General features: G+C 27.8%; 11 protein-coding genes across 11 annotated transcripts; 2 read left to right on the top strand and 9 right to left on the bottom strand. All coding sequences in view use genetic code 12, as the record gives it.

Annotated features, from left to right (window-relative positions):
• Positions 1-23: 23 nt before the first annotated feature.
• On the bottom strand, positions 24-1,751 carry KGF55_002854 (ATP-dependent DNA/RNA helicase; the record flags this gene model as incomplete). The annotated part of the gene is made up of 1 exon (XM_051757583.1): positions 24-1,751. One exon carries the CDS (start codon positions 1,749-1,751, stop codon positions 24-26), a length of 1,728 nt encoding a protein of 575 aa, XP_051614295.1.
• Positions 1,752-2,550: 799 nt separating this feature from the next.
• RAD18 (E3 ubiquitin-protein ligase) lies at positions 2,551-3,882 on the bottom strand (the record flags this gene model as incomplete). The annotated part of the gene is made up of 1 exon (XM_051757582.1): positions 2,551-3,882. One exon carries the CDS (start codon positions 3,880-3,882, stop codon positions 2,551-2,553), a length of 1,332 nt encoding a protein of 443 aa, XP_051614294.1.
• A 382-nt stretch (positions 3,883-4,264) lies between these two features.
• On the top strand, positions 4,265-4,954 carry KGF55_002852 (uncharacterized protein; the record flags this gene model as incomplete). The annotated part of the gene is made up of 1 exon (XM_051757581.1): positions 4,265-4,954. One exon carries the CDS (start codon positions 4,265-4,267, stop codon positions 4,952-4,954), a length of 690 nt encoding a protein of 229 aa, XP_051614293.1.
• A 54-nt stretch (positions 4,955-5,008) lies between these two features.
• Positions 5,009-6,238, bottom strand: KGF55_002851 (uncharacterized protein; the record flags this gene model as incomplete). Its single annotated transcript, XM_051757580.1, has 1 exon — positions 5,009-6,238. The coding sequence occupies one exon, from the start codon at positions 6,236-6,238 to the stop codon at positions 5,009-5,011; it is 1,230 nt and encodes a 409-aa protein (XP_051614292.1).
• Positions 6,239-6,482: 244 nt separating this feature from the next.
• Positions 6,483-8,106, bottom strand: ZCF18 (Zcf18p; the record flags this gene model as incomplete). Its single annotated transcript, XM_051757579.1, has 2 exons — positions 6,483-7,967; positions 8,026-8,106. 2 exons carry the CDS (start codon positions 8,104-8,106, stop codon positions 6,483-6,485), a joined length of 1,566 nt encoding a protein of 521 aa, XP_051614291.1.
• A 416-nt stretch (positions 8,107-8,522) lies between these two features.
• Positions 8,523-10,273, bottom strand: KGF55_002849 (uncharacterized protein; the record flags this gene model as incomplete). The annotated part of the gene is made up of 2 exons (XM_051757578.1): positions 8,523-10,085; positions 10,256-10,273. 2 exons carry the CDS (start codon positions 10,271-10,273, stop codon positions 8,523-8,525), a joined length of 1,581 nt encoding a protein of 526 aa, XP_051614290.1.
• A 688-nt stretch (positions 10,274-10,961) lies between these two features.
• On the bottom strand, positions 10,962-12,176 carry KGF55_002848 (alkene reductase; the record flags this gene model as incomplete). The annotated part of the gene is made up of 1 exon (XM_051757577.1): positions 10,962-12,176. One exon carries the CDS (start codon positions 12,174-12,176, stop codon positions 10,962-10,964), a length of 1,215 nt encoding a protein of 404 aa, XP_051614289.1.
• Positions 12,177-12,571: 395 nt separating this feature from the next.
• KGF55_002847 (uncharacterized protein) lies at positions 12,572-13,723 on the bottom strand (the record flags this gene model as incomplete). The annotated part of the gene is made up of 1 exon (XM_051757576.1): positions 12,572-13,723. One exon carries the CDS (start codon positions 13,721-13,723, stop codon positions 12,572-12,574), a length of 1,152 nt encoding a protein of 383 aa, XP_051614288.1.
• Positions 13,724-16,725: 3,002 nt separating this feature from the next.
• Positions 16,726-17,856, bottom strand: KGF55_002846 (uncharacterized protein; the record flags this gene model as incomplete). Its single annotated transcript, XM_051757574.1, has 1 exon — positions 16,726-17,856. One exon carries the CDS (start codon positions 17,854-17,856, stop codon positions 16,726-16,728), a length of 1,131 nt encoding a protein of 376 aa, XP_051614287.1.
• A 308-nt stretch (positions 17,857-18,164) lies between these two features.
• On the top strand, positions 18,165-19,595 carry KGF55_002845 (uncharacterized protein; the record flags this gene model as incomplete). Its single annotated transcript, XM_051757573.1, has 1 exon — positions 18,165-19,595. One exon carries the CDS (start codon positions 18,165-18,167, stop codon positions 19,593-19,595), a length of 1,431 nt encoding a protein of 476 aa, XP_051614286.1.
• Positions 19,596-19,653: 58 nt separating this feature from the next.
• On the bottom strand, positions 19,654-22,107 carry TRY5 (Try5p; the record flags this gene model as incomplete). Its single annotated transcript, XM_051757572.1, has 1 exon — positions 19,654-22,107. The coding sequence occupies one exon, from the start codon at positions 22,105-22,107 to the stop codon at positions 19,654-19,656; it is 2,454 nt and encodes an 817-aa protein (XP_051614285.1).
• Positions 22,108-24,183: the final 2,076 nt, after the last annotated feature.

Raw genomic sequence — 24,183 nt, 5'->3', positions numbered from 1 at the left:
TAGACATTACATTGATGACAAATTTACTTTCTGAATGACTTTAATGGATCATTTTTCCTCTTTGTTGACTTACCCTTTTTTCTATGTTTGTTGATTTTATTTTTACTATGAAATGGTATAAACCCTAAATTTTTAACATCAGTCCTGGCATTTTCTGGTAAAAGATATTGAGGTAATCTTTTTAAATGAGATTGAATTCTTGTAGGATGTAATTCCTTATCATGTCTTAAACTTGCTAAATCTTGAGGATTTTCTTGGAAAAACCTTTTCAACTTTTCTGAATTTATTAATTCATTTTTCAATTCTTTAACTCTTGCCTCTCTGACTGCTGTTTGAGTAACTGCTCTAAATGCGTCATCTGCACGATATCTAAATCCTTCAACTTGTTTCATATCAAATTGGTAAGGTTTAATCTCAAATCCATTTTTTTCCTGTTGTTTAACTATCTTATTTAATATTTTTTCATCCTTTTTGGCCAGTGGTAATGATGCAGTTTTATGTTTCCCGACTTCAGAAGTCGGTATTATAAATGATAATGCCATTCCTGATTTTCCAGCTCTCGCTGTTCTTCCAATTCTATGAATGTATGCTTTTGAGGTAGTTGGTAAATCAAAATTTAGGACACATGCAACATTTCTAAAATCAACTCCTCGTGAAACTCCGTATTCTTTATCATTTTTGAATTTTTTGGATGATTTAGTTTCTTTCTTATCCTTCTTGTTTGTGCGTTTTTCGTCTTCTTCGTCTTCTTCCTTTTCCATTTCCAATGATATTTCATCAGTTGCAATTAGTAAGCTGTATACATTTTTATTGAATTCTTCCACTATATGTAACCTTGAATTTACAGGTAATTCGCTATTCAATATACAACACCTTATTCCAAATTGTTCCAAAAACAATTTTAATCTATAACCTCTGTCAATATTGTTCACAAAGACTATTGTTTTCCCCTTGATTAAATTTAGTTTGAAAATGACATAACTTAATAAGAATTTATCAAATTCGGTAGTTTTTGCATAAAATTGTACCAACTTGTCGTTATTATTTTGATTGTCATCTAACTTCAATATAGCAGGTTTCGTACAAAATTTATTTTTCAATTCTGTTAATTCATCATTTAATGTTGCAGACATTAAAAAAGTTTGTAAATTCTTCTTAATTGGTAAATAATTTTCTAACTTATTTAAATCTTCCAAATATCCAAAATTCAAAATTAAATCTACTTCGTCAATTGCTAGGATTTTAACAGTACTCAAGTCTACTTTATTTGATGTTTTCTCATTTTGTTCCAATATTTGTATTAATTTATTAGGTGTGGATATTAGTATTTCTGGTTTATTATTTAATAATGAGTTTAATACTTGGTCACTATAACTCGATGATAAGTTCAAAATTCCAATTTGTTTATTGCTATATTTGACTAAATTTTCCATAACTTGATAAACTTGATTTGATAATTCTCTAGTCGGTACCAATACCAAACTTTTAATCCCTTTCGAATCTCCGTCAACCAACAAGTTCTGTATTATCGGTATAGCATATGCGGCCGTCTTACCTGACCCAGTGGAAGCTTTAGCGATGATGTCTCTTTTCTCGTCAATCGCTAAGGGAATAGCAGAACTTTGTATTAATGTAGGATTTACAAACCCTAAATGATCTATTGCTTGAAGTAATCTAGGATCGAGATTCAAAGAGTCCCATTTGGTTTCATCGTCTATATATGTAGATGCTGCCGATGTTGTTGATGACATTTCAATGAATTTGGCAGTATTCTTCGATGATTTTGAATTTGTTTAGAGATGAGAATCTTTTGAATGAAGATCATCCTAAAATGTGAAACTATTTTTAAGTTTTCTCGCAGCGCGATGAAGATGAAACAAATTTAAATTGAAATAAATTACTGCAAAATGGAAGCTACTAGCTCGACCCAATTCAATCAGAGGTGATTCATTGCTACTAACATCAAATTATTGTATATCTGCTCGATGCTCTCACCATCACCGTATTCAATGAGTCTTTTCTATGATTTTGAAAAAAAATTAAACAACTATTGAACTAAATTTGAAGAGCTGTATTTAACTTTTTCTGCACAAAAATAGATTCAATGTATGAATGAACGGTAGGTCCCCAAAATAACAAGTATATCACAATTTGTAATAGCTATAACAGACGACTTGCCAATGATTCACACAAAGGTATACAATTATACATCACAAATAGCTAAAACTTTACATTCAAGACTCAGTCACGTGACTTGTTTAAAGAAGACTGTTTTTTTGAAGGAAAGAACAAACCAAGAACCAGGGCGTGTGGCGTAGTTGGTAGCGCGTTTGCCTTGCAAGCAAAAGGTCATGAGTTCGATTCTCATCTCGTCCAAACAACTAAATAATTTGATTTGCAACCAAATTTACTTTTTTGCAATTTTACTTTACATCATATATATAATCTCTTATTTGTTGTAGATGGTTTGGATGACAAATTTTTTGGTGTCAAGAGAGTTAACATTTTATCTGTATTTAATAAATAAATGAATATCGAATGAGGTTCTATCTACGTACTATTAAATAAAAAACTCGTGCTCATGTCTATGCTACTATCGTTATCTACAGGAACGGCATCACTATTTACAGGATCATCATTATCAAGTATTTCCTTATTCGATATACTGTCTTCAGGCTTTTCACTGTTACTAAGGGTTTTAGCTTCTCCCTTCTCTTTCTCCTTCTCAAGTGAATTTTTTGCCATTTTGATTAATTCCTTAAATTCCAGTCCATATTCTTTCATCCATTCACTAATCGAAAAGTTTTTATCAGTTATTGATTTATTGGCCATCAGAACATTATTACTTCCAAACTGAGCATTGCTATTCTTTTTGAACCCCAGATGTGATAATTCCCATTGATGTAGTTTTTGTCTTAGCACTTTTTCTGGAACTGGGTGATTGCTATCAAGATTTGAATTATAAAGTACAAAGAATTGGTTATATCTTAATTCTAATTGATTTCTTGTACCTGAACTTGGCAAGTGTAAATTTGACAATTTCTCTTTTAATTTTGTAGTTGCTAATGATGCAAAGTCCAATTTTTGTAATCGTTTTAATTCGACTGGTTTTCTTAAAGTTTCATTTAAATGATGATTTTGATGTTCAAAATTTTCTGGTGTTGATTTAAAATCAATTGCTTTTCGAGATGACATGGGAGGAGGTGATGAAGAAGAAGATGGGGAAATGCTAACGGGCTTGAAAAATGATGATATTGAGGATTTCGCTCCTTTTGGTCTTAACAGTTGACGCGGGCTTGCAGGTTCAGATTTACCGCTTAAACAAGCATCAATATGAGTCGATTGCAATCTTTCTGCCGTCATCCTTCTCAGACAAACAGGGCACTCCACTAAATCTTCTCGAGAAATTTCTATTACCTCTGGTGAATCTTCTCTTTTTTGTCTTTTAGATTGAATTTGTGACTCCAGTGCTGATGTATTTGATGACAAGATTTCAGTGACCTCAATTTCGTCTTCTAACACCCTTTTCTTTGGAATACTGTCCACTTCTGATGAATCATGTTTATTTAAATGCATTAATAGAAACGGTCGAAGACGCGTATAAGACCTTACTATTTCTTCCAACAAAACGTCTCTTTTTAATCCACTTTCAAAAACTTCAGTCTTACACAAAGGACATAAATTATTAGTAATTAAATACTCCCGAATACATTGTGAACAAAAAGTATGATGACATGAAGTAATAACTGGAGCACGAAAGAATTCTTTGCATATGTAACATCTCTCTAAAACATCTAATTCTGATAGGGCTGGTATTGAAGTAGATTTAAAATCTGAAGGATCCGATACGTCTTCGAGATTCCTCGGTAGATTTGATGACATTCAGTTTGGCAATAATGAATAATTTTGAGTTGCTTGAATATGATGCGTGTTAGAACTATCGCGTTCTTCATTTGAATTTAATCTTTGATGTTATCGTCGCTACCAGAATTTTAAAACCATGTTAAATTCCCCATTCAAAAATCCTCATAAATTCCTATTAGACTTATATTCTAAAACAATCCAATATGATAACTTCGGGCAATATCTTTTTTGAAGTGTGGTCTTTTTAATTTTGTTGTTAGGTGTGCTAGCATTTAATTCTTATCTTACACAACACAAAACTACAAATCTGTAACATATTAAAAAAGATAACAATATTTTGCAACCTTTTTTTCTGTGCAAACATTACAAATTAATTAAACAAGTTCAACTCCATAATTCCATGTTTAGAGACGTTTCCTCGTTATCGATTAGTTTTGAAGACTTAAAGCCAACAACAAGTAAATCATCCATCAAAACTCCTACAAAATTTTCAACAATTCCACCCAATTTCTCAAACCCTTCATTCATTGATGATGATGATGATAAAGAGAACATTTTGCCCATTAATGATTTGAGTTCAATTTTGTCTATTCGAATGTTGAGAAGACCAAAATTGCTGTTTGATTATGATAAGACAACATCAACTTCAACATCTTGTGAATTGAAATTAAAAAAATTAATGATGGAGGATGAAAATTATGATTTTATTTTGAATCCATGTTGTGATAAATTGGATTGTAAATTTGTTAAAAATGCAATCATGAAAGAGCATAAAGTTACTTCTCAATTTCATAGTTGTGCTGCTTCATTTGACTCAATCGACTCTGAGATAGAGCAAGAACCAGAAAAACATTCAAATCAAAGTTTAGTGTGTGCTCCTCTTAGAATAAGATCAATTGAAAACATAATAGCCGCAAGGAATCTAGATGAAAGAACTTTACCTCTTGATAAATCTGATAAGTGTATTGATTTAATGAATGATTTGAATGAGTGTATCAATACAATTCATATTCATACTCAACTTGAAGAAAGGTTAACTCGGTTGAAGAACATTTTAAGAGGTAAAAAGAATCAAAAGATTAAAAAATGATCGATAGATGATTATATACAACTCTATTAAAAAGTCTACTATGATTTATCAACTCTATAAATTTGCCTCGCTTCTTTGGATTGGTCTTGCATATCTCTTTTTTTCAGTTTCCTCATCATAATCCTTGCCATCAAAAGTATTATATCCCCAATTATATGGCTGGTAAAATAATTTTCTTTGATATTTAACCAACTTTGAAGGATCATTTTTCAATTTATAAACAAGGTCAGGATTTGATGTGAAAAATCTTGAAAATCCAACTAACGTTCTGCCATTTGCCACATCTTGTTTAATTTGTTTGAATTCTGGGGCGTCATAAGTGTAATTTCCAGCTCTCAAAGTTATTCCCTTCCAAACTTCTTCCACAAATTGATTGGATCCTTTCATTGTATCAAGATCAACGGTAACTACACCCTGAACTCTAGGTTCAACAACTGAAATATAAGCTAATTCTTTCCCGTCGTTTGCTCTTTTTTGTAATTGATCCAATAAATATGAGAATTGAGGTATTGGACTAGTCTCTTCGTATATTCCTTGTATTTCTGCCCATGGTGAAAGTCTAATAGCCAATTTTGAAGGTGGAATGACTGTGCATAAATGATCAATTAAGTCCAAAATAAATCTAGCTCTGTTTTCAATTGATCCACCATACTTGTCCTTTCTTTGATTGGAATTTTCGTGTAAAAACGTGTCTGGTAAGTATCCGTGAGCCCCATGAATCTCAAACATGTCAAACCCTGCTTTCATAGCATTTTTAGCAGCTTCAGTATAGTCTACTTTTATAAGTCTATCAATTTCTTCAAGTGTTAATTCAGTTAATGGTAATTCGGCTTTAGCACTCAAGTGTTCAGACTTACTATCTGGGTATATAGCACTAGGAGCTACATACTTCTGTCCTTCTTTCTTCAAAACTCTAGGATCAGCTACTCTTCCTAAAAACCAAGCTTGTAATGAAATAAATGATTTTTTTGCATGTACAGCATCAACAATTTTTTTCCATGCTTTTGTTTCCTCTTCGGTTGAAATAGCTGGAACATCATCATATCCACCGGCAGCACGACTCACATAAGTTGCTTCTGTGACTAATAAAGTTCCTGGATATTGAGCTCGTTGACTATAATATTCTAACATTAAATCTGAAGGTAAATGAGCACCAACTTCTTGAGAAGATTTTGCAGCTCTGAATCTTGTTGTTGGACAATAAACTATTCTGTTTGATAAGGTGACATCTCCAACTTTTATAGGTTCGAACACCAAAGTTCCCTTCAATGGTGATTCTGACATTTTGGTTAAAGAAAGAGAATTTGAAATAGATGTAAAATTCATGGGGTTCTATATAAACATTGAACAATTACATATTTTTCCATTTTCCAAATTTATTTATCCGCTCTGGGGCTTTATTACCCAAAACAGAATAATATGAAATCATGAAACTTCCCCATCATAGTTTCACTATTTAGCATAAGTTAACGATTTCATATCATACAAAACAGTTAAAATATTTCAATATTAGTTTGACCTTAATCGATTAATTCTGACACTCTTTAATCGGATCAAAAAATGGTAAACTCTCAAACTCAACAAACATGAAATGTTTGTCTACCACTAAATGAAACAAGCTCCGTTCCAACTCACTATTTAAACCAAACTCTTTCTCATACCATATCAAGTGATCTCTCCAAATGTTATTGTCATTATACATTTGAAATCTAGCTATAGAAGCTAAACTTGCGTAAACAAATAAAATTTTCAATGCAAACAGATGTTTTTTATATAATAAATCTTTGAAATCTTCGGTAATGACCATAAGGTATCTAAACAATGGTATGGGAAACTTGTAGTATCGACTTCCATACATAGCTCTGGTTAAATAATCAATATTAGTTTTAAAAATCTCTTCGAGTTGTGAGGATTTAAAACTTAAATCCAACAGATCTGAAAATACATACAATTCATTTAATAAATAATTTATAATTGGATATCCACAATCCTTAGATGTTGGACTTGATCTCATCTCTTCTACTCTGAAAAATAATAATCCTGCTAAATCGGAATTTGCAACTGCTGTAGAACAGTTTAAAATGGTATCTCTAGTTCCACCAGATATTCTAATCATGTCTACTTCTTCCTCGTCCTTATTGAAACTTATCAACTTAATTAATTTATGTGGTTGTACTCCTAAAAATGAAAATATTAAAATACTTGAAACAACTAATTCTTTAGCCACTATAGGATCCTGAAATGAATTAGGTACTACTTTCAATTCATCAATTTTAGCACTTGCTTTGCTCAAAGTATCCAAAAAGTTATAAGTTGTCTGATAATAAATATTATCTTTGGAATCTAAGGCCATATCATGATTCCAATTCTTCAGAGTCATAAAATTAGTTTTATTTGAATTATCTTGATTTTGAACAATATCTAATTCCAAGGTAGTACTTAAAGCAATGGCACTAAATGCAAATATCAGTTGTCTTACCAAATCACTTTGCATAAATAAATTTGGCACTTTATATTTCCATGCATTATATATACATTCATTAACTCCATAACTAAATAGTTGAATGCATTCGCTATCAAAAAATTTGAGTAATCTCAATTCAAATTTTGTAATACCCAACATTGTTGATGTTTGATTTAGTATTAAAGTTCTTGTTAATTCATCAAATTCTGTCGGATAGCTGTGGGATTTTCTGTAATTAGATACAGCATTATAGTTTAATACTTTATCAAGGATTGGCGAAGTAGGCCCATATAGTACACTTGAGGGATCGAACGAAACTGGTGTTCCTGTACAGCTTGTGTTATCAGAAGATGATGAAGATGAGTCGAGTATTTCTATTCTCGCTTTATTGGTTGGAGGTTCAAACAAGGTGCGATCTGAGGATCTTGTTCTTGAATTTGATTTTGGAGTTCGTCCACCTCTTTTAGTCTTTACTGGCTTCGGTATGGAGTAAATACATTCTCTACCAGTATGTTCACAATATTCACAAATCGGCTTAACCTCGTTACACTATAATGTTCTGTTAGTAATCTTGGTCTTTAATCGATTATATCATGATAATACATACTTTTATTCGTAGCTTCTTACAACTTAAACAACCACCTCTTGATCTTGTAATTCTAGTGTGAGTAGTCTTTTCTATAGTCATCCGCTGGTACAAATAGTTTATTATAGACTAACCTCTTGACAAGTGGATTTATTCATTTTTAGTAGATCTAGTGAAATTCTATTATTAGATTAAAGCCACTTACAAGCGGAGATTACAAAAATATTAGGAATTAAATTTAATTTGTAGTTATGACCAGTTTTAAAATGACAGTAAAATATTTGCGACAATTAGTTTAAAGTCACCAATTGTGTGCCAAAGTCAAGCTTGAGTAAAAATTAACTCTGACTTATTATATGGAGCAGAGAATAGTTCCAAATAGGATTGTAAACCTTGAATAAAGTATGAAACTTTAAATCAGATCGGTTGAAGCTGCTATTGTTTCAGCAATAAGCCTAATTCAAAAAAATTAAAGCATAAATGCCAAGTAAATATGTATTTAAAGTTCTATTTTAAAACTACAAATTTGTGTTACTTTTATATTCTTTATATTCTTTAATAGGATCGAAATAGACAAAATTTGGATCAAAGAATGGAAATTTATAAAAATTAACAACTATTAAATTTTTAGAAACAACCAAATCAAATAAACTTATTTCAATTTCAGTAGACAAACCAAATTGTTGTTTATACCATAGGATATATTCTTTCCAAATATTTTTTACAATATCAATATGACACTTAAGCATAAATGTTAAACTTGCATGAACGAATAAAATTTTTGAAGCAAAATGATGTTTTTGATATAATAATTGTTTATATTGAGATGAGTATTCCATAAGCGCTCTAAATATAGGAATAGGAAATTTAAATTTTAACGAAGCATATAAAGCTTTTGTTAACAGTGTTATTACTTCTTTTAATATTTGAATGATTTCCAGATTCTCCGAATTAAGCTCTAGGTTATCTGAATAAATTGTTAATTCTTCCCATAAATAATTTATGATAGGAAAACCACAATCCTTTGCTGATGGGACATTATTAAATAATTCTAATTTTAAATCTAACATTCCTGCAAAATCGGATTTTAATATTGTTGTATATACATTCAGAAAAACACTTCTTGTTCCACTACCTATTGAAATTAAATCAGTTTCACCTTCTTCAAAACTAATTAATTTTATTAGTCCATAAGGTTGAGAACTTAAAAATGAAAAGATTAATAAGCTTGAAACAAATAATTCTTTTGCAATGTTTGAATTTTGGAAATATGAATTTTCAGATAATATTTTAGCTTCATCTATTTTAATTTGAGCTTGTTCTAATGAATTTAAAAAATAGGTAGTTGTCATTTTAAAAAAATTTGTATTTGAATTAAGATCTAAATCATATTGATGATCTCTTTCAGGTTTAAAACTTGTAATTTGATTATTATCTTCACCTTGTAGAACATCTAAATTTTTTTTCTCTCCCAACAATACTGCAGTAAATGCAAAGAGTGATCTTTTGACTAAATCACTCTCTAAGAATAGATAAGGTACTTTATATTTCCATGCATCAAATATTGGTTCATTTATTCCATAGTTCAAAACTTTGATTAATGTTTCATCAAAATATTTTAATAATCTTAATTCAAATTTCAGTATTCCTAACATAGATGAAGGTTGATTTAATAGTAGAGTTTTAGTTAAATTATCAACCGAGGGTGTTGATCTTTTTATATCAATAAGATCTGTCTCACCGTTCTTCTTCGGTGGATTTTGTTTAAAAAGAAATTGTTGAACTTGTGAATAAGGTCGGTGTGGAAGTATGTAGTGTTGGGAAATTTCGTCTGATATATTTGATATTGGAGTTGATGAGTTACTCTCAGTGGTTAAAAATGCAGATGATGTTTGGTTTACGAAGTTTAGAATTTGTGAGTCGGTTTGTCTTTGTATTTGAACTGGGGTTGTTGTTCCTTGTTGAATTAGTTGTGATTGTGTTGGAGTATAATTGGTGTTCTTGGTATCGATTGAAGTGGGATACACACATTCCCTATTAGTATGAATACAATAATCACAACTTGGTTTCCTCTCATTGCACTGATTTAAATGTTAGTATTGTCCAGTTCTAAGTAATCTCAATACTTCACATACTTTTATTCTTAATTTTTTGCAACTAAAACAACCATTTCTTGATCTTCTTTTCTTTGGGCGTGCTTTATCAACTTTACCTCTAATCATTTGGAATATGTTTTTGTTCACATAAAGACCATTAATGAACCTAGCATACGTCTTGAACTCAATTTTTGATGATTGAAAAAGCAGATAATAATGTATTTGGTGATAAATCAATGATCATGAAAGAAGAAGTCCAAATATATTTACTATTTCGGATTTATAAATTTGTACTACAACAGCATCATGGAAAAACTATGATTAAAATATACGATTACGATAACATGTTAGTGTTAGCAATACTATTGTTTAAACAAAAACATAAGTTCAATTCCAATTATTAGACTATACCGAAAGTAACAAATATGATATTGTTGATGCAATATTCGGATATAAGCTCATCTTTTAAATTTGTGTAATTTGTATACAATCTGTTAAAGTAGAATAAATAATAAAGTGAAAAACCATATTGATTGCCCTAAATAAATATTTTTGAAATTTTATTAAGACTTTGAGAACTGGATTGAAAATTTCCCTAATTAACTTACAAAATAATAATGTCAAACCACTGTGGAAATAAAACATGGTAATAGGCGGATCGGTGATAAGAGCAAAATTCGTTTATAAAAGCAGGTACAACTTTCTTTTATTGTTCTCTCCAATCAATCATGAAAATAAATGGAAAAATAAAGCAAATTCAAATTCTATAACTCACACTAGTAACCACTAAATAATCTCAAACATCACATATAACAAATTCATCAGTAATAAAATATTGTATAGTAAAGCTCTTTCTGTAAATCAAGCTAAAGCTAAACCATATCTATTTCTTTCCCTATTTTCATCAAATGTCTTTTGTTCATCATAATTATTATAAGTATTATACCCCCAATTATCTTGATCATAAAATACAGCTCTATCATATTTAAGTAAAGGATAACCATTTTTTAATCTTGAAACTAAATCAGGATTTGAAGTAAAAAATCTTGAAAATCCAATTAAAGTTCTATTATCTTGAACATCTTCTAATAAACTTTTAAAATCAGGAGCATCATAAGTGTAGTTTCCTGCTTTTATAAATTTACCTTTCCAAATCTTGTTAGCAAATTCATTACTACCAATTTGTTTATCTTTTTCAACATCTAAACTTCCTGAAACTCTTGGTTCAACTATTGAAATATAAGCTAATTCATTACCTTGATCCGATCTTTTTTGTAATTCTTTCAATATATAACTATGAATTTCTTCACCTTCTGGTTCTGAAGTTTGAAAAGTAGCCCATGGTGATAATCTAACTGCTAATCTATTAGCCCCAACTATTGGAATTAATTTATCAATTATTTCTAATAAAATTCTTGCTCTATTTTCAATTGATCCTCCATATTTATCTGTTCTTTTATTACTTGCTGGGTTAAAGAATTGAGATATAGCATATGAATGAGCTGCATGAAGTTCGAAATAATCAAATCCAGCTTCTAAAGCATTTCTAGCAGCATTTGGATATTCTTCATTTACTAATCTATTAATTTCTTCAATTGTAAATGGTCTTAATTCGTTTCCTGATTCTTTAGCCGCTTTTTCACTTTCTTCAGTTTTATATATAGCTGATGGACCTAAAAAGGGTAAACCATCTTTTTTCAATACTGCTGGTTCAGCAGCTCTACCTAAATACCATAATTGAATTGAACTAAAAGATTTCTCTTTATGAATTGAATCATTAATTTTTTTCCATCCTTTAACTTGTTCCTTTGTGAAAATACCAGGTACATAATTTGAACCTGATCCTTGAGGACTTACAAAAGTAGCTTCAGTAATAATTAAAGTACCTGGAGCTTGAGCTCTTTTAGTATAATAATCTAATTCTAAATCTACTGGTACATGATCTGATGTAGCTCTTCTTCTTGTTGTTGGTGCAAATGCTATTCTTTGATTTAAAGTATTAGGACCAACTTGAATTGGTTCAAAAAGTTTTGTATCACCTAATGCTCTAATTTCAATATATTCCGGTTGTGACATTTTGAAATATATTTTTGATTTCGATTATTGATATGACTTGGGTTATTGATATGAATTGATGAAACTTTGGAATGATACAAGAAATGATTGAATATTTATATAATTTTCAAGTCCGAGCCATAGTTTCAGATAAATTTGTAAGCAAAGATTGGTTTGTATTTGTGATAAAACAATGTGTTTTAATTTGTAAGCAATTCCCTTAATTTTTCAGTATGTTAACTACACAAAATCTAAGGTTTTGCGGTAAGATAAGGTTTAATTTTGTAACTCAAATTATCAGATCTCATACTTCTGAAATATATAGGGAGAATAAAAATTTACAGCGATAAGTATACGAAGTAGGTATTATTTTAGGTTATGGTCGTTATCATTAAAATGCTATAGCTTACTAATATCTATACAAGATTTTTCAAGTGTATAATATAACTATTCCATTTCGAATTATTTAATATTTCCTCATTCAAATAATCATGAAATTTTGAACAATCCAGAATGGTTAATTTTGAATTTTTTAAACTTAATATAGTTTCAATTTCATTATAATAATCGTTAATAGTAGCATAAGTCTCTGCTTTGTGATCTTCTTCAATTTCATCTTTTTCATTAATTTCTTCAATCATTAAATTGTATTCGTATAATCCATCTATTATCTTATCCAAAATATAATGTACATCATGACTTAAATGGTGATGTATTAAATTATCAAATTGTTTCTTTATAAGTTTTAAATTATTTAAACTTATATCATGACTATTTATTTTTTTAAGTAAACAATTAAACATAGTAATAGTTGAAACTAATTCAATTGATGATTCATATAATTGATCTAGATTTTTTAAAATTTTTTCATGATATTTTGAAGATGGAATTTGAGGATGTAAAATTAAATCATGACTGAAAGATTCAAATTCTTGATTTATAAAATGTTGAGTTAAATTAATTAAATTTTGTGAATAAAAAATTTCATTTGAAAAATACGTAGATAGTATTAATTGACTAGTTGCTTTTGCAGATGTTGTCAAAGGTAAAGTTTGTTTTACATCACTTATGAATGCAGCAGTTTCAGCAATTTGAAATTGTTTTTGTTGTTGTTGAATAAATTGTTGAGTGTATGAGTTTTTGTCGTTTGCAAAATCTGGCGTTAATAAGCTATGAACTTCTGACATAATACTTTCACTTTCATCTTCTTCATATTCTTCATTTTCGTAAGTATTATCATGATTAAAATACTTTCGTAATCCATCTAATGTATTTGATGTTAATTTAGGTGAAAAGTTATTGTAGGTGTCTTCTAATGTGCTTGATTGAACTTTGGAAGGTTGAGGAGATATTGGGAGTGATTTATATTCAAAATTGTTTGAATTAGATGACGTTATAGGCATATCTATTGATATAGGAGTTATAGGTAACGATGAAGTTGTATTATTTGTTTGTAAATCTGGAAGTTGATCTTTAAATGATAAATGTTGTATATTGATTAATTTCGAAGGTTTGCCAACAGGATGATTAGAATTTGTAGTTTGATTTAATGGTGGTAATACTGACATTATTTGAAACTTTGATATGTCTGATGTGGTTGGTTGAAAATTTTGTTTAATGAGGTGGTTGTTTGTGCAATATTTAAACTTGTTTTCAGTTCAATGTAAATGCTAATAATTATGCTGATGATTATGGTGTGATCTATGCTAGTTCTATATTGAATATATTAAAAACTCTGAGTAATGGGTATAGTATTTGCAAATAATATGTTAAAAAATAAACTAAATTGAATAATAATTTTCAACAGAAATAACGAAATAAAAGATATGATATAGATATATCATTTCATTTATAAAGAAATTATATAGTTCTTCCGCCTTTTAAATCTACACCACAAAAAGCCCCAATTTCAATCTAGATTACTTTAAAGAACAAAAGCTATTTATGTAACTAATGTTAAATATTTTAGATCACCCCCAAATTATATTAAAAAACGTACATTATGTATGGATTATGATTTTGTGCTTAATAAAGCTAGGCTTAAATTGCAATCACTAATTAAATAAAGTTTTAATACATTATTGCTATATTTTATAACTGCTCCAACGATTCTGAAACATCATCATGGGGAATGTGTTATATTGAACTCCAACTGGATTTTGATGTCTCAGAAAGGAGCTCCATTTGTACAAAGGAGTTATCAAAATACGGACTCGGAAAGTGTACTTCAAAAGTAAGACGCGAATAACCGTATCATAAATCTACTTTAATTTTTCAAGAGAGTCAAGAATTTTATACTCCACTCCCCACCTTTTGAATTTTGCAGAAAATCATATTTTGTGTTCTAGGCTAATTTAAAATAGATAGGATAAAAACATTTTAAAACCTCGTTTACAATTTGTTTAAACAATCATTATTAAATGTCCATTTACAAAAGTCTTGAAGTTTAATCCGTATCATCATACATGTCATGTTTCAACATTTCTTAAATAATACCTTTGCAATTGACTGGTGCAATTGATTCAATAGATGCTTGTCTTTAATTACAAGCTTTTTTCTAAGAATTTGTAAATCATACACGTTTCAAAATTTATTAAACTGATTTTGTCTCTTTAATTTTGTACTTCGTATTAGAATTCTGGATTTTTCTCTAGTCTAGATTCTAGTTCGAGAGAAACTTCATGAAATTGTCCAATAGCCATATACCCGACTAAACATAGTTTCTTCTTTTTCATGATCACAATTATTCAAAGATTTTGAGCATTTGATTATCATTAATTAGTTCAATGCGAAATCTAGAATTAATCAAAATTTAATTCATAAACTCGACAGAAAAGAAACTTAACTTGTTGTTTGGACTAGCGTTGTATCACTTACTACGACCAAATGTTACTTGTACAATTTTGGCTTTGAATATACCTAGTTTTTCGGAGTCGAGTTTTTGACGGTTTTCAGAACGGGGTTCCAGCAATTATAAAAAGAAATTTTTTGAAACATTGGGGCTATAAGGTAAAAGAGCTACCAAATTAAGAGCCAAATTACTGAAACGTCTCAAAGTCCACGGAGAATAGGCTAGCTAAATCGAGAGCTTGTTTTGAACTACATGTACTACTTACTGACTACTCTATGTCTCACAATTCAAATTAATGATACGCTGTAATGTTAAAAATATCAAAAGTCTTTGGCCCCTAATTTACATCGCTGAGTTCCTGAGAATTTCAGTTAGAATAAATTCGATAAAAATAGATACAAAGAAAGTTAGGGGTGTGATGGTTCCTATTAAAAAAAATCATAAAACTTTAATTATATAACAGCAATTTAAAAATGTATGGAAATGTAAAAAAAATTACGATATATCGAACAATACACTAAACTAATTGTTTTCTATTGTTATCTATTCGGTACCTGTAATTTTAACCAGTTTTCAAATGCACCCTTTGAAAACTGGGTAATTTTAAATGGAATAGCACCCATTTACTTTACATTCCAAATAATTATTTGCCACAAGTCGTTACATGAAACTAAATTTGGTCAGTGAATCAATTGTTTCATACCTTTAATATTTTGTAATTTTGCAGAAGAGTTTTCTATTTGATAACTCTAGCTCCTCTAAATGTAAGTTTATTGAATGGCATTGATTTTTGATTATCGTCATATGTCAATTACACTTGTGCCCTAATATTTATGTATTTATTTACAGATTATAATAAAAGTTGGCTCTTCCCTTAAACCGATAAACATAATGAGTTCTATGTTTTCCGAAAGCAATAGGTAAATATAGAGCAATTAGGTCGAACGGTATTTGATTTATTGATGCACTTCTATTTTGCGGTTTAATGTATTGAATAGAGACTTTTGAATTAATTCACGATATTTTTCTATCTCATTATTTCGAAATTTGAGTTTGGTTATCATGTAATTCATGATAAAATAATTCATGCGAGGTTGTAGGATCAATCGGACCAATTACTCACTAATTTAAAATTTGACACTATGTTTTAAAGGATTTTTTATCTGTTAGATTTTGTGTAAGAATTTGAAACACAATATAAAATGTTGGATTAAATCAACGAATTTTAAATTCGTAGATCAGGGTTTCAACCATTTATTGAAATCATCCAACAATCTTGATTAAAATCTAGACAAATAGAGCTGTCAAAGTAATTGAATGATCTTATTCAGATTTAACGCAGAGTTACAAAAATGAGAGAAAGACTCATAATATAAATGATTTGATCTGACGTAGATATAAGGTGTTGCAACGTACTTTTTGAAAATTAGTTTTAAAAATTAGCTGCTTTTGACTTGGTAGAGAGAATACACTGTTGGTGCTTATAGACAGGTGCAAAGTTGAAGTGATTCTTACCGTCCGTGAGTTTCCTCCCAAACACTTTGGGTGAACGCATTTGTTGATCGTACATCGTTTAAGTAGATAAAAAATTGATATATAAAGAGCTTATTTATAAGTATCAGTTGCGTAATTTACTACTAAACGATTTAGTAAATATATATGCAAGCATTGTATTAACTTACTACAATGCTATCATACACAACAAGAATATACAAAAATCTATAATTCATCTTTTTTAATTTCATTACTTTTTACATTACCACCAGGTATTAAAACTTTATATTCAATAAATAAATCACCAAATTTATCTTCTTCATCATGATCATTTAATATAGGCATACCTTTACCTTTTATAATTTCAATTTGTCCATCAATTATAATTTCTCCCTTTTGTCTTTTTAATATTATTTCATGATCAATTTCTGAATCTTCATCTTCTCCAAAAAATGGAATTTTTCTTTCCCAACCACCGTTAATTGATTCATTTAATGTTATAACTTCAGTTCTATATAAATTATTATTTATTCTTCTATAACCCCAACTTTCATCAAATTTTTCTCTAAAATTTAAAATTAAATCTCCTGGTATCCAATTTGGAGATTGATCACCTTCTCCTTCTAATTTTCTTGAGGAATCTCTTGGTTGTCCTGGTTCTAAATGTATATCATAATGTCTTTGACCTCTTACTACTCCTGAACCTTGACATGTTGAACATGGATTTGTAATTTTTTTACCTTGACCTTGACATGAATCACAAACCATTCTAATTTGTTGATTAAATCCAGGTGCTAATTGATGTTGTACTGTAATTTGTCCAGTACCATGACATTTTTCACATTGATGAGTTTTTTTATCTTTAGAACCAGTAGCATCACATTTTGAACAAGTATTTTGCATAACAACATCAAATGATACTAATTTTCCTCTATAAAAATCTTTTAAAGATAAATGAATATTAGTTGAAGTATCTGCACCTCTTTGAACTTGTTGATGTCTTCCACCACCTCCACCATGATGTCCTCCAAAAAATTGTCCAAACATATCACCAAAATCAAATTGTTGATGTTGTGGTTGACCATTTGGATCACCAAATTGATCATAATTTTTTCTTTTAGTTTTATCACTTAATACTTCATAAGCTTCTCCAATTTCTATAAATTTATCATGAGCTTCTTCATCTCCTTTATTTTTATCTGGATGATATTTTAAAGTTAATTGTCTATATGCTGATTTTATTTCTTTTTCAGAAGCTGATTTATCAACTCCTAATATTTGATAAAAATTCTTTTTAGCTAGTACAAAGGAGACTAGACTTAGAAAGATAGTTGATAGTAGAAATGTAAATTGCATTATATGTGGTAGTCTCTATGTGATATATGAAAAAGGAATGTAGAATGTGATGATGATGTATGAACTCAAGTTGGTATGGTCTGGTTGTGAATTTGAAAAATTCAAACTTAATTTTTACACGTCAACATATCAATTATTAATGAAGAATGCTACCAAATTTACGCGATTTAAATCTTAACTGTTTTATATGTAAGAATCTGCATCTATTGTTTTTGTGTAACCAACGGCTTTAGATCTACATCGAGGTATCAGAACTCTATAAAGTATTATAAAATGTTGAAAATTGTATCTGACTGGTTTCATTTGAAATGAAATACACATCAGTCTCATTAACATATATTAAAGATAAAAGTACCATACATGCATCATCAGGTATACTCATAACGTCCAAGAAAGAATCATTCGTACTAACGATCAATCATATACCGAATATAAATGATTATAAAATATATTCAAATTATGAACCTAACAAATCCATTACCAATGTTCAATGGAATGAAATTAAAATTATAGAAGAAATAGAATTAAATCAAGATTTTCAATTTTTTAAAAATGAATTTCATATCTTCCCATCTGATCAATTTTTTAAAAGCACAATATCATTATTAAAATTGACAGCACCAACAAACATGAGTAAAAAATTAATGGAATTTAAGTTAGATCTAAATTTTAAAATTGGTGAATCTATTAAAATTATATCTAGTCCTTTCAATTTAACAAATCCGTTTATTTTTAATAATTTTATAAATTATTCTCATATTGTCAATCAAATTAATGATGAAGATTATTTATTATGTGATTTAAAATATTTAGATAATATGAATGGTGGAATAGTTGTAAATTCCCTAAATGATCAAATAATTGGTTTAGTATTAGGTAGTTTAAGAAAAATAAATGGAGATGGTGATTTAACCATCATTATACCATTTATAAAAATATTTAAATTATTAAAAATGAATGAATTTTCAATTAACAGTTCTACAACAAATTCATTAACTTCATCATCAATAATTCCAATTAAAATTAAAAGTTCAAATAAATATACTTGGGGTTCATGCGTACTATATAAATCAAACGTTTTAATAACAAATCATCATGTTATATCACCTTTATTTAATGAAATTTCATCATCTGCTTTAATTATTTCACCAAATAACCAAACACTAGCAATAACTAAAAATCAAATTAAAACACCCATGAAAGAATTAGATTTATCATTTATTTTTCTAGATCAACCTATACAAGATTTAAATCCTATAATACCTTGTAGGAATTATAAAGTTGAAACAAAAGTATATACAGAATCATATGGATTATATTTAAATGTAGATAATTTAAAACCAATGATTTGTCCAGGTTTTATAAATTATATTTATAGTAATCAAAACAATTTAAATGGTATGATAATTTCATCAACTTCTTGTTTTAATGGTAGTTCAGGTGGTGGATTATTTAATTTTCAAAATAATGAATTTCTAGGAATAATTTGTTCAAATGCTCAAATTAAAAAATTTAAACCTTTTGAAGCTATAAAAGGAAAAGAAGATAATAAAGAAGAATTTGAAAAAATTACGAATTTTACATTTATTTTACCAATTGATTTAATTGATTATTGTTTTAATCAATTAATCAAGGAAAAAGTTATAAAAATTGATTCTAAAATTATTGATTTATGGAAATTAAAATCTTTTCATCAAGAAATATTTATTGATTTACCTGAAAATAGATCAAAACTATAGAATAACTTAACTATAACTTCTTTAATTCATTTATTCATTTAATTCTATTCACTTCACTTCAATCATATGAATTATAAACAATTGTCATATATTCATCAATAAAATCATTAATTGAATTACTTAATTTTAAAAATTTTTTAAATTTGAAATCATTATCATTATCATTAAGGTTCTTATTTAATTTATTTGAAATTTCAATTTCTAAAAATGATTTCCAATTTTTAAAAATCTTTTTTAAATTTTCTTTTATTATCCAAAACCATTTTGCATTAAATTCAAATAATTCATTTTTATCTGAAAGTGTTGTAGATGTTGTTGAGTCAGTGGCAGTTGTGGTAGATGTGTAATTACTCAAAGCAGATTTATCATCTAATAACAAATAAATTAAAGTTTGTAAAATATAATTTTCATCAAATTTTAAAAAATTAATTGATTGATCTTTTTCATTTTCATAATACCATAACATTATTAAAATTTTATTCATAATTAAATACCACATCAAAATTAAATGATTTATAATTTTAATTTGAATTAAATTATATTTAAATTTAAAATTTTTTAAGTTATATGGTAAATTTAAAAAATCAGATAAAAAAATTATAGGTAATGAAACAATTGATAAATTATTATAAATTTCAATATTATAAAATTTTAAATCAAAAAATTTAATTAAAAATGAGTTTAAATCATTATTTGGATTTAATTCTTCATTACTTTGATTAGTATGATTCTGATTTTGATTATTTGATGAAAATTGATCTTTTAAAAATTGATCTAAATTTATATTCATTATATTTTCTTTTAAAATTAATAATAATAATTGCCAATTATAAAAATTTTTTGGTAAAAAAATATAATTATTTAATAATTCATTATATTTTAAAGGACAATTTATTATAAGATTCTTTTTAAAAATTTTAAATATTTTGTCATTATCATGGCTATCATCAGTAATTGAATTTTCAAAATAATTTATTGATTTATTTATTAATATAATTGAATTATGTAATGAATTTTTTATATCATAAATTTGAATATTATTTGTTGTTGTTTGAGAATTAATTAAATCATTTTTTAATTCATTTGTTAAAGTTGAAATTATTATATTTTTTAAAAATTCATTATTTTCAATAATTAAAGAATTTTTACAAAATTTTTGCATTAATTCAATTAATGATTGATTTGAATCAACTAATTTATATAAAAGAATTGAATAAATTTTGGGACATCTATCTAAATAAAAAGATAATAAAATAAATGTACTCCAAAATAAATTCATATTTAAATCAATTAATTTTTCATTTGGATTTGAAAATTCTGTTAAATTTGATATTATTATAAAACTTATTTGATCTAGATAATCTAATATAACTTGATTATTTAAATAAATTGTTTGTTGATTTGATTCAAAATCTTGAACTTGATTTATATCATAATTTTCTAAATCATAATTTATATATATATATGATAATAAACATAAATTTTTTGAAATTTCAATTTGATCTGTTGGTATATTACTATTATTATATTGAGGTATTAAATTTTTAATTAATAAAATCCAAGATTTTTTAAAAAATTCTAATGATTTAATTGAGTTATTATTGACTATAAACCCTAGGGATATAATTGAATAAATTATTCCAATTTTAAAAAGATTTGGTTGTGGTGGTGGAATTGTTTGTTGAGATACTGAAGGATCTATATAATAAGTACTTAAATAATATATTAAATCTTTTAATATGGATTCAATAACTAAAAAGTTTTGTTCTTGTTCTTGTAAAGTGGTATAACCTATTAGAAAGCTATTATAAATTATTTCATTTGAATATGAATTTGCCGTAGTTGGAGAGCTTAGATTCAAAATGAATTTTAATTTTTTAGTAATTGATAATAAGTTTATTAGTGAATTATCAGAATTAGTTGAAGTTATCGATGATGATTCTGTAGTTTTTCTACTTTGTACGTCTGATGATGATCTTCGTTTTTTTGAAGTTACTGTTGATGAGTTGTTATATGAATTTGTAGCAGGTGTTCCATAATTTCCATGATAAAATGATGATTCACTATTTACACTATTTGTACTATTCGCAGGAGTCATTGCCGTTGTTAAAGGTGACAATGTGTTATTCGAATCATGATGATTTAGGGAGTTATGACTACTACTCCCACTTATAGGTAGACTACTGAATTGTTGTTGTTGTTGTGGTAGTTGTTGTTGTTGTGAATATTGTGGTGGTTGTGATACTCGACTACTTAAATCATTACTATTATTATTTTCATTATTATTATTATTTGAAAAGTTTGGTACAACTCCAGTTAAATTTTGATTCTGATGAACAGTTCTACAATGTCTTTGTAATAAATCTCTTCTTACAAATGAACTTGTACAATATAAACAATGAAATGGTTTTTCATTTGTATGAGATCTTTCATGACGTTGTTTATGTTCTGATCTTGTAAATGCTTTTGCACAAAATCCACAAATATATTTCTTTTGTGGTGTAGCTGCCATATTTTTGTGTAACTAATTTTTTTGTTGGTACAATCTCGGAGTTTTTTGATTGGCTTTGTGTAAGAATATTTGAGGTCTGTTGATGAACTATAATATGGGGGAAACTTATTGGGGAATTGATGAAATGAAAATGTATATGTGTTGTCGTGACTGGAGTGGACTAAGATAAAGCAGAGCAGTCTTTAAAGGAAATATGCTGTTCTCAGATAATTGACAAATTATTTGATGTGGGAGTTTTGAAAATAATTACAACCACTTTGTATGAAGTTAAAAATGTGAAATTGATGGCTATACTTTGTGAAAATATGATATGCTATAGTCTGTTGATATCAACAAGTTAAAATTTGAGCTTGAATCGATGTGGTTGAAGTGAAATTTTGATGCTGGGATTTGGTTGTAAAAATATATGTATGTGTATATCTGAATTAAAATGAATATTTAAGTGGTATAACTATATAATTTGTAGTTGTTTCATATTTGAATTGACTGATAAATTATGTTTAAATTTATGCTGTCTCTAACTATACGTGAGTTAGTAAATTTTTCAATAAGAAGTATAATTCAAATTGATATGGATTTGATGTTGGTAATATATAAAACTCAAAAATATTATAAATAAATATGGGGGTAGTGTACTTTTGTATACTTCCTCTATAAATTACTTATTAAGGTAACAGAAATTATTATATTTAGTCTCATACTTGTTATCATACCAACAACTTCACTAGTACAAACGTTTTAGACTGAGCGTAGTACTTACTGACGTTTGATCTATTGGACAAATGTTGTTAGCAATTACAGAGATCTTCCTGAAAAATCGATCTTCGTTCTCTCAAATTTCATCTATCTCTTACAAAATTTAAACTTTTAAAAAATACTCGAGTGGAGAGGTAATACGTTTTTTTGTTTCAAAGTGGATTTCATTATGATTGTTTGTAATTGACAACTTCGATTTTTACCTTACTCCTCATGGTACGTTTTAAAATTTTCAGTCATACCAATTGATTTGCATGATTGATATTTCGAGTGTTTCCGTGGGTACTTCATCTTGTCCATCGTCTGTCTCATTCTGTTTTGAAATGGACCATTTCATTCATTGCAAAATTATAACCATTGAATATGGTCTTGGAAAAAGTTTTAAATTTGAGAAAACTTATGATGGTCATTTGAGTTTTAGATTCATCTAGAAACTATAAAGTTTAATCTCATCACGAACTACGACCAATAAATTTCAACTACATGTGAAAAATTTTCATAATGAACCCTTGAATATGTTGTACATTAGTCCCAAAGGCATGATAAATTATCACTAAATTATAAACTTATCTATTGAAAAGCTTTTTATGTCTAACTTTTCACTTAACTAAATTTGTTTACGTATATGTACAATTGTTTAACTTTATAAAAAATCATAAAATTTATTGTAAATCTTTTGTTGATCTTTTTTTTAAGTATTAAGTTTAACCATACGTATTAAAATCATTTACGAAAATCTCGAAAAATTTTAAATCTTAATAAATCTTCTTTAGTGACATTTCTTTTTGTAGAGATACGGCTGTTTATATCTTCCGATAATGCTTTGAAGAGCTAAGAGAAAAATGTTTGTTGGAGGAACATCATATATGATAAACGCAGAATAGTTTGCTAAATTAAGACTCTTTAATTCGGGCTTTTTACACGATTATTACTTTTATTATTAAACTATTAACCTTAAAAATAATAAAGTATTATAACCAGGAATAGCGAGATTTCAATATTAAATCTTAAATGAAAAATCAAAAAAATAATTATTTGGTAATTTCTGTCTCCCCCACTCTCGTTTTGCTTAAAGGAAACTTAAGGAACAGAAGGAAGAAAAAAATAACAAAGAAAAGTATCGATTTTACTTTATAAAACGTTTGAAAAAAAATGGTTTGAAACTAAAATAAAAAATTGAAAAATTAAAAAACTCCGAAAACAGCAAAAATGTAAAATACTAAAAAAATTTAATTCCCAACAAAAAAGTATTAAACAATTGAATTAGACATCAAAAAAACGAAAAGAGAATATTAAAGAAAGGTGCCTGATGTAACGTTA

The sequence above is a fragment of the Candida pseudojiufengensis genome (genome assembly GCF_024610245.1).
Source record: "Candida pseudojiufengensis strain CBS 10847 chromosome Unknown scaffold4, whole genome shotgun sequence".
NCBI lineage: Eukaryota > Fungi > Ascomycota > Pichiomycetes > Serinales > Debaryomycetaceae > Lodderomyces > Lodderomyces pseudojiufengensis.
The sequence above is the reverse complement of the archived record's forward strand: the minus strand, read 5'-3'. Positions and strand labels throughout refer to the sequence as shown.